This window comes from Oryza glaberrima, chromosome 7 (genome assembly GCF_000147395.1).
Source record: "Oryza glaberrima chromosome 7, OglaRS2, whole genome shotgun sequence".
In the NCBI taxonomy this organism is placed as follows: domain Eukaryota; kingdom Viridiplantae; phylum Streptophyta; class Magnoliopsida; order Poales; family Poaceae; genus Oryza; species Oryza glaberrima.
Genome location: NC_068332.1, coordinates 5,956,231 through 5,966,809, shown reverse-complemented (window position 1 = coordinate 5,966,809; position 10,579 = coordinate 5,956,231). Strand labels below are relative to the sequence as shown.

The 10,579-nt window shown below is 41.8% G+C and overlaps 1 protein-coding gene across 1 annotated transcript; it reads right to left on the bottom strand.

Moving 5' to 3' along the window:
* Window positions 1-946: 946 nt before the first annotated feature.
* Window positions 947-3,963, bottom strand: LOC127778979 (uncharacterized). Its single transcript, XM_052305626.1, has one exon. The coding sequence runs from the start codon at window positions 2,583-2,585 to the stop codon at window positions 1,326-1,328; it is 1,260 nt and encodes a 419-aa protein (XP_052161586.1). The 5' UTR covers window positions 2,586-3,963; the 3' UTR covers window positions 947-1,325.
* Between the last annotated feature and the right edge of the window lie 6,616 nt (window positions 3,964-10,579).

Here is a 10,579-nt window from a genome sequence, read left to right as displayed (position 1 = left end):
TGTCCCTTTCACACCCCCTCTCCTCCCGTTCTCTCTCCTTCCCATCTTCCTCCTTTACAGCAGCAATCATTGGTGGCAGCGGCGACGGGCGGTGGTGACGGGCGTCGGTTGCGGCGGGCGGGTTGCGCGGCGCGGCGCACAAGGGGTACGGGCGGCGGCGGCGGCAGGTGGTGCGCGGGAGGCGCGGGGTTGGTGGTGTGCGGGAGGCACGGGGTCGGCGGTGCGCGGGCGCAGGCGCAGAGTCGGCAACGGCGACAACCAAGGACGATGCGCGTGTGGCAGTGGCGGCGGCGATGGTAGGGCAATGCCAACCAGGTGTTCGATGAGATGCCAACTAGGTACGTGGTGGCGTGGAGCTAACCAATCTAGCCAAACACTGTCATATCCACTTCAGTTTCTATAGGAGCTAGCTCTCACTGAAGTTGAAGTTTAGAGTTGAGAGTTGGAGTTTGGAGCCATACCAAATGGGGCCTAAATAGAGGGAATAGTGGGCGTTAAAATGACAAGTGTTCAAGAATAGAGATATCTACTATTGTAGGAATCTCAAGGAAATTTTCTCTGGTTTGAAATTTGAAATAGATTTAAATTTAAATGGATATAACCTAGAGGAAGAATTATATTGAAGAAGAAAATGAGTTCACTTTGGTGTCTGAGCAAATAATAAGTGTAGGATATAGCTTTGGATTGATTTGTACCAAAATTAGAATTAGTTAAAGAATAAAACTCAAAGAAATCAAATTGTAGTTAAGTCATTATATATGTTCCTAAGCTTTTCAAAATTCAACTAAAATTCCTTCATAATGCAGTCAAAAAAATTTTAGGGTTAATTTTGAGGATGTGACATTTCGTCATAATTTGTAGTGAAGAAAAAAAATCATTAATACGAATTTTGATTCAAGTCTAAAATTTCAATAATGTACTCGGAGCAGAAACTTATGAGATAAACACAAAACTACGCACTGGTACAAAAACATGCTGTACAAAAACCCAGCTTATTCAGCAAATAAATTGTGTACCAAAGGGAGCAACATCACACAATCAAAGCCAAGCTTGGGCAAAATGTACTGATTAGGCATCAGACATAACTCACTTTGTAAAGTTATAGGGATTCATTTCCCCCAGTTTTTTAAGCATTGTGCTACAAGAGGGAAAAGCAGTTTACAGCAAAACACAGTGCTGACAAAGATGGACTAAATTGACAAGGCGACCATATATAAAACAGGTTATGCCAAAATTGCATGCTCACATATATATATAATAAAACTGAGTAGGACAATAACACCTGATACTACTAACTAGTTTTGCATGATCATCAATAAATTACATCAGAATGCTATAGGATCCTCGAGTCTCTTAAATTTGCCAGCAATCTGGTATGAGAACGATGCGTAAGCACGGTACCGAGTGGTGACCAGTTCACCGGCCTTATCATACTTGAGACCAAAGGAGGTGATGGTGAGCACACGGAGGGTGGTGCGGACGTCACAGTCATAAGGCACCCGGCAATCCACCAGGCAGAACCTGCTGTCGCCCATGTACACGAGCGTAGCCCCCCAGTGCCCGGTGAAGCCCTTCTTGAACATCACCTCCTTGCAAAACTTCCATGCAGGCAAGGTGGTGGTGGTACAAGCAGCATCGGCTGTGGGCGAAGGAGGGACGTCGCAGCAACAGAGATGCCCGGTTCCTTCACCGTAGCGGCAGATCCCGACCCAGGCGTCCAGCTCACGGTCGTAGTGAGCTTGGCCCTCGAACGGCAGCATCCAGTCGCCGACGCGGGTCCACTCGAGGCGCCCCGCGTCGAAGCTGAAGGTGGATTTACGCGTGCCAAACGTAACGCAATCCTGGATGGACATGAAGATGGTGCGCCCATCCGGGTGCAAGGCGTAGCCGGTGACGAGGCCGGAGTGGAATTGCGGGAGTGGCTCCACGGTGGTCCAGGACCACGGTGGCGGCTCCGGCTCATCGTCGTCGTCGGCGGCGGCGGAGCGTGGTGGATGGGGCCCCAGCACCTCGAGATATTGGTGGACGAATGTGACGAGCCTGTCGCCGACGGAGGCATACACGGGTGGACAGATGATGGATCTGCTCTTAGGGGGAGGGTACACCGCCATCTCGAGGGTCCGGGTGTCGAACACAGGGATGCCAGGGCTGAAGCTGGCGGGATGCATGGCAATGATCTTGGTGCCGTGGGCAGCGAAGAACCTTGAGTAGGCGTGCTGCGCCTGGATGCGGATGAGCGGGTTGTGCTTGGCGGCGGCGGCGGCGGCGGGGCGGGCGCCAAAGTCGTCGTCGACAACCTTGTGGATGCTGTACCCTGCCTCCCAGTCGTCCAGCACCAGGTACAGGTGACGCTGCTTGTGGTTGTGGTTGTGAGAGCTGCAGGGAACCAAGCCCAGCATTAGGTTCTTCTTCTTCGTGCTGCTGCTGCTGCTGCTGCAATGGCGTTCGTCTTTCTCCTCTGACTCTCTGCACGCCCTCTTCTTCTTCTTCGTATTGCTGCTGTTGCTGCTGCTGCAATGGCGTTCGTCTTCCTCCTCTGACTCTCTGCATGGCCTCTTGGACGACATTATTATTTCTGATGACATTTGCTTCCTCTCGATCTGGACCTGCCCCTCCCTCCCTTCACTCTTTTTTATCTGCACAGCGTCAGCCTTAAGGTTTGAGGACACGAGCTGGAAAGCCTACATCCAATTTGTTGGATATATAGAGCCTATAAAAACTCCGTCTAAGAATCGGAATCAAATCAGAATACGCACGGCACCACTAATCCGTTTACGAATCGGAGACTGATTTGATCCCGAATAGCTAAAACAAACTTTGTTCTCCCACAGGCCTACCCTACTGGAAGAGAAAAACAAGGGTTAACGCGCGAAGAGAGATAGAGATGAGAAAGAGGATTGGACGCTCACTAGCAGTGGATGCGATGCGGCGGGAATCGCTTGTCATTAAAATGCCATTATTAAGTTGTGGGTATTCACTACCATATCATTTTCGCTCTTTCTTGCATTTCTAAATCATTTTCTATCAAATTAATTTTTTTCTCGGACGTTTTTGCCCCCCTGGCTGCACTATTGAACCACACCACGAGCGAGAGAGAAGGGGGCGACGACGCCGGCGCAGCGGGCACGGCGGCGCCGCCTCCCCCGCCATCCGCGCCACCTCTCCCTGCTGCCGCGTGCAGCCCGTCCCATAGTGGAGCCCGCCAACCCAGTGCATCCGACGAAGCAGCCGTCGTCACACACGCATTGGTTATAGCAGCACCAGCACTGCAAAGATTGCATCGCCGGCACGTACGTGAAGCAGAGCACTGCAAGATGAACTCGACGCGTCTACGGCCGTCACCGCTGCCGTTCGGCAAGAACAAGACGAGTTGGTGCGCGTGCGACGGCGCGTCGGCTTGCAGCGAGCACTTGGCCGACCGGCCGGCTGCCTGCTTGCTTGCTAAGAGCATCCCAGCAGATATGCCATCCGAACATCCATCCAGAAAATGGCGGTTGGGAGGAGAAAAACACCCTCCAGGAGATACTCCATCCCACCCTCCAAAATTAGCACATCATCTATCCGGGAGAGAAAAATGCTAGATTTGGCGTTCCTCTCTCCTCACGCCATCCCGCAGCTGCTAGCATCCAGACCTAATTCCCGCCCCCATCTGGATCAATGCCCCGTCCACCGCCGTCGTCGCAAAGTCGTGGAGTCGTGGAGAGAGGATGGAGAAGGAGAGGCATACTGGATCTAGAAGGAGAGCGCTGCCAGCGACAGCCGCCTGCGCCCGCCGCTGTCACCCTGCGCGCACCCGCCGCCCGCCGCTGTCACCCTGCGCGCACCCGCTGCCCGCCGTCGTCTCCCTACACGCACCCGCCGCCCGCTGCCTGCCGCCGTCGCCCTGCGTGCGGCCGCCGCCTGCCGCCTCCGTCCCTCGCCCGTCCGCATCCGCCCATGTACCATCCGCGCCCGCCGCCTGCCTCCTCCCCGCCCACCCGCTCCCCTCGCCCGCCCCCCACCTCGCCCGCCCACCCAGCCGCCGCCCCTCACTCGCCCCCCGGCCGCCACGGCGCATCCGCGCTTCTCAGCCGCCCCTCCACCCTGCCACAAAAGAGGAGTAGAGAAGAGTATAGAAGAGCAGAGAGAAAAATAAGAAAAGGGTGAAAAGAGGAAGGTTGCAGTTGAACACATCACAGTGAAAAAAAAAATCTCACTCAATATAAATATATCAATTAAAAAATTACCAATTAAAATTATATCCATTAAAATTTACTTATTTCGAAAAATTATTGCGATAAATAACATTATTATCATTAAAATTTTAGTCATCCATAATATAGCCCTTAAAAAATAATACAAATGTAAGGTATGTTGGAAAATATTCCTAAAATATAGTTGGGTGTGATATGGATGATATAGTATGGATGATCTGTTGGAGTAAGAAGGGATATGGAGTAGAAATCTTTTTTGGATGGCCATCCATATAGGTATATGGAGGATCAAATTTGGATGAGCTGCGGAAATGCTCTAAGTTGCTAGTCTCTTCCTAGCTCATGGTGGAGCTCGCAATTGCTGCTTGAATTTCAGAAGTACATATAAAGGAGCTAGCTTGCTGTCAGGAACCCATTGGGCTGACTCAATTGCTAATCCATGCCAAGGCCCAAACAAACAAAGGAGATGAATACAAAAGGCAGCAGCACGAGAACTTCAAGAAACGAACAGATTCATCGGCGGCTTCGGCGGCGGCGGCGGCGGCGGCGGCTTGGTTCAGTTGAACCTCGTCGGTTGAACTGGGAGAGAAAATCCGGGACTAAAGATGGCTGAGCCACGTGGCCGCGGGACTAAAGATCACTTAGTCCCTTTGGAGTAATAAACCGGAATTAAAAAACCTCTTTAGTCCCAATTCTTTTTGGAATCGTAGTTTTCAGCCGACTCAGCAAAGATCTTCTCCAGTAGTGTTGATATAAAAACGATCAACAATTAGAAAGCTAAATGATTTGTTATAACTGAATTTTAGGGCATTCTGTTTCATTTATTATTAAATAAATAACTTAAGATCCATATTACTCATATTTTACTATATAAAAAATTAAACTACACCATTTGAACATAGACTATGGTTTGAATGATAGTACTAATAATCATACTAACTATATCTATATTAAGTATTATACATGTTATATCACTAGATTCATATTTTTGAACTACTTTCATGTGATGTTAATTTCATATTTGTTGGGACCATAGAATGGAATAAAATACTGGTCAAAGTATGTTACTGAAGACCATGTAGAAAAAATATAGGCCTTATAATTTGTAACAGAGGGAGTAACAATAAAACACATTAAAAAAATGATAATATGTACTATATCTTAAGTCACCATGTGTGACATCTTAAAAATATAATAAAATCTTACAAATTCGGAGGAGGAAAAAAAACTCTGACCAGAAGTTTCGATTTAAATCGGCAAACATATGCCATTAGATTTAATTTTAGAAAAATCTTAAGCTGGCATGTGTCAATTACATCTTTAAAATTACAAAACAAATCTTACAAATTTTTAGAAAAATAAGCAAAAAAAACAATTATCATCAGTTTTCACTTGAATTGTTTTTTTACTTAAATCGGAACAACCATGATATTTTTCATGGCCATAACCATTCCTCCGTGCTTGACATTAATGGCTTTTATGTATTCTTTACTGTGACATTATATGAATTTCTCCACGTTTTATTGCATATAAGAGCCACACAAAGTAGCAATATATAATTGGTTTAAAAGTTATATTTATTAATATTAAATTTAAATTTTATGCCTAATGTTGACTAAGTCTTTTTTTATAAAAATATAATATATATCATGCCACCATAGGGAAGTGAGGTACTCCCGTCATCCTAGAATACAAGAAGTTTTAGAGTTAGACACGGTTATTAAGAAAGTAGGTAGAAATGAGTGGTGAAGGGTTGTGATTGGTTGGGAAGAAAATGTTGGTGGAGAAGTTAGTTATATTTTGGGACAAATCCTAACGGCTAAAAGTTGTTATATTTTGGGACAGAGGGATTATATAATATGTATATTTCTGTCTAGAAAAAAAATGCTCGTGCATTGCAACGGGTGAAGTCTATTTTAATCTTATTTTTATTATATGGTTTAGTTAAGATGAAATTCACTGTGGGAGTTCGCTTGGATAATATGAACCTTGGTTCATATGCACCCTGCTTTGTTGAATGACACGTGGCTATTGAGGTTAGGAGTTGATGTACCATTGTGTTCTTAAACTTGGTAGTAAATGTACCTACTCAGCTCAATCTCTTATAAGGGGAAAATGAGGAAGGTACACCATGGCTCATGTCTTTTCACACATCAATGAATTGTGACCATGTCTTTTCACCATTTGACTGCTGTACTCTAGAAAAAGAGAGGTCAGCTGATTCTATTTTACTCTGTTCTCTTGCAGCATTCACATTAATCCACATGATAGCCTACTATTTGCTATCTGATTAAACATAAGTACATTGATTTCTTTAATTAATCTAGTTTCTTATATGTTCAGAAATTGATCTATGTTAAGTTTTATGTGTCCACTCACCACCCAAATATGATGTTCACAAAAATGACGTTTTAGAAATGTCGTTTCGCAAGAGTGATGTCCACAAATGTTATTGCAAACTGATATATCATTTGCATTAGAATAAAAAAAATCACATGACTTTTATTTCTATAGATGTACAACATATTCTAAAATATAATTTTGTTATAATCTACATAGAAAGAAAATATAGCAAAATGAATGTGTACTGAGCTCCCCCAAACATGATATTTAAAAAAAGATGGCACTTTGCAAAGTAATGTCAAAAAATGATATAGGGTAAAGGGCCACTTAGCATTTATTAAAATAAAAAAATAATCATATGACTGATATTTTACGGATATATGCTGCATCGCAAAAATCTAATTTTGTTATAATCTATGGAATAAATAGTTGCTGGGAGACATAATATCATGTGGGTCATCAACTAAAGTACATAGATTTTGGTGATTTAATGATGGTTGGTTAATTTTAGCATGATCGTATCCATCGGCAAATTAACTTGAGCAGTACATACATGTCTTGCTACCCGATCAACCATGTGCTTGCTATGTAATTAAGAGAGTAATATAATTTGGTCTAAGTTAATAGTAATATGACTGGTAAAATGCAAATTTCGAGAATTGATAATGGCACTCGAGATGCAAAAATCGATTAGATAAGCTAACTAGCAATGTTTACTCACCCAAATATACAAATACATTTGTAAATTATGATGCTAACTCTTACTCTCGTTGGAAGTGGCAGAGAGCTGTTGAGTCTTTGAGGGAGCAACCACAATAAATACTACATGTCCCACATCAGCCATACAGTGTATTGTGTACCTCCCTATTCCTTTTCCTCAACAGTAACCATTTATCTAATGGAGGTGAGGTACATTTAGTCAACACGTATCTTGACACACACCTATGGCCCAGATTCTAGGTGCATATGAACCTCGGTTCATATATCCTTTTCCCTATATATATATATATATACATATATATATATATACATATATACATATATATATATATACATATATACATATATATAGAAAATCATGAGCTGTAGTTAGGAGTCCGATCGTCTCAAGTGAATGATTATTTATATGATTTCTTCTATATTTTCAAAAGTGAACGATCTTAAAAACCGACTCAAATACGGTTATGTATTTTCAAAAGCAAATGAACTTAAAAACTGATTCATACACGGATGACGTACTAAAATACCAGTAAAAACATATTTAATTTTTATAATAGTAGAGAAGTATGTAAACAAACTGTGTCAATGCCAATCAATTAGTAGGAGGGCTAGCTTTAGAACTCATTTATTAGCAATAGTTTTTCAAGATTTACGTCAAAAAGGAGAGCATTTAAACATTCAATTAAAAAGAGAAAACACCTTACATTTTAATTTACAATTAATTTGTTAGACATGTTTTATGCACAATTTAAGGCTCCGTTAGATAGTGTGGATTGGATGAGCTTATGAGTTGCATGAAATACAAAGCTATTTTTATAGGAATAAATTAAATATTATATAGTACCTCCATCTCAAAATTTAGCTAATTCTAGCTATGAGAACGTGGCATTGGCCTTATAAAGCTAACAAATAGTTTGGAAAAAAAATCTAGATATGTTGGGAAGAAAACTTTTAGAACAAGTAGTGCTTTAAAAGCGTAATAGGTGCCATCCGGATGATATTATTTGCCGTCGTACGTTTTTCAAACACAACCTACGATACATGCCCGAGCAAATGCGCGGGCTAACTTCCTAGTTTCATTAACAATAACATACACATGTACACACACCTGCTTCAAATGAGATTCAAGACATAGTGAAAGAATTAACACAACACTCATGTCACAAGGTAAAATTTCCCCTACTCTGTTTTCAAGCTTAATATGTAGTATTATTATTAGCCATTCATACTTTCACCCTCTTGAGATTAGTTTTATGCTTGTACAATTTTTTTTCTCTAATGTTACACATGATGCCAATATGCAATGAATGACATTATACGTGATACAACTTTTTATCTTTCAAGGCATATAAAATGATTGGACAAGTCTTGAATATTTTTTTGAGAGCTCTCCACTTTGAGTACAAGCTGTAGTATCTGAACATACGTGCAAACGCACTCCACCACGCACACACACTGTGCTGAAATTTATTTGGGAATAAATCCCGGCCAACCGAGCAACGCTCAGTTCTCAAGTCTTGAATATTTATGGCAGCTTTAGTGTATATACTTCTCCAAAATAAGTTTTCAGCCTTTATGTACTTGTAGAGTGAAGTAGCATCATTAATTTTTGACGCATTGCAAAGTAAACTATGCCTTTTCCTAAGCATTTTTAACAAGGTCAATCAGTCTTTAAAATGTAAAAGCATAGTCACTGCAGCATACTCAGAACTTGAAATAATTCAGGCTCAAAAGATCAGTTTTAGGTCCAGGATTAAATAAAACCAGTTTCATGTTTTGAAAATGTGATGGTACTTCAGGCTCAATTTAGAAGACAGTGCTTGAAGCAAACTCAGAGCCTATTAAAAAGAGTTAAGAAAACATCACGATGGTCATCTCATTCATAAAATTGTAGGACATGAGAAGACTAACGGTTAAAAAAAAAATCGCAGAAGTTGTTGAGAAAACATTTACATGCTTTGTAGCTAACTGCAAATTCAGATAATGTTGTTTGTGCTGCCATAACAACTAAAAGGATTCAGCAGTTAACCCAAAGCTATCAAAGGTAAGTTTAATTAGCCTAATAATTCCAAGCTATATTTAATTGGATTTAAAACGTGAAGGCTTGCTTAATTACTCAAGAGCTTGAATCCAAGATCGAATTAATCTTGATGAATTATTTATTGTGATTTATCATATGAGAAGTTACGGTTTTACGATCAGCCAATCGTCTGCAAATTTGGTAGGAAATTGTTGCCTCTAACTAAGTACTAGTAGGTGACAAGTTTGTCTCGCAGATACATGTATCTTGATAAGGTTTCTTTGGTGTAGTACTCTGGCCTGAGGTACCAAACCGATGCTACTTTTGATGGGCTGCATTAGTTAGACACAATTTAGTTCAGGATGTTGAAGTTGACTATAATGAAGAGATGATTTATTGTATTTGTTGGATTGCCATCATCAACTTAGTTAGACACAATTCTGTTGGATTGTTTCGATAAGTTTTGCTAAACAAAAAACCTGCTCAGTGTGCTGATGTGGCATTGCCATGGTGATGTCTATGTGTTAGTAGAACTCATATGTTAGTCACACATAGAAAAAATTTAGAACAATTTTTTTCTCCTCTCTCCTCTCTTCCTATGTGACTAACATGTGGATCCCAATTACACGTAAGAGTCACGGTGGCATACCACATCATCTCACGAAGCAGGTTGGAACCCGTTTGGATATATATGACACTCATGACAAGTTCGAGAATCCAAAAATACATTTTGAGTCATCCGTACAAGTTCAAGTACCGCACGTGTGCTTCACTCAAAAGAAAACTAATTAGGATTTCTCCACAGTATCCACGAAACAATATTCAGCACGACACATAATGCACAATTCGATAGAATGATGGAAAGCTTTTTCTGATGTGTCTCTAATTTCCGATGTGTCTCTAACATGTGGGTCCCATCATAATTCCATTTTTTTATCAACAGTAAGTACCACATTGTCGACATTTTAGGTCATGACTATGGTATTTGCATGGTATAGAGATCGTTGGTACCAGGATATATGTGATATTGAGGTAAAAGAGACAAAGTGATTTTTATACAGGTTCGGGCCCCTTATCTGACAGGTAATAGCCCTACTCCTGTTGGGCGTAGCCGGTGTTGCTCTTTATTCATCTGAATCACATAAGTATAATAATTGGGATAACCTATCTAACTGTCATCGATATGGCGACACGAACACTAACATGTAGTCGACGATAGGGTAGTCTTCCTCCTCAAATATGAACTCGTCGAGATCAGAGATTGCGCTAGATCTCTCTTGTCGGCCTCCGCAGGAACCTGATT

Excerpts from the sequence above, each read along its gene's own strand:
- LOC127778979 (XM_052305626.1), bottom strand. The coding sequence starts at position 2,585 with ATGTCATCAGAAATAATAATGTCGTCCAAGAGGCCATGCAGAGAGTCA.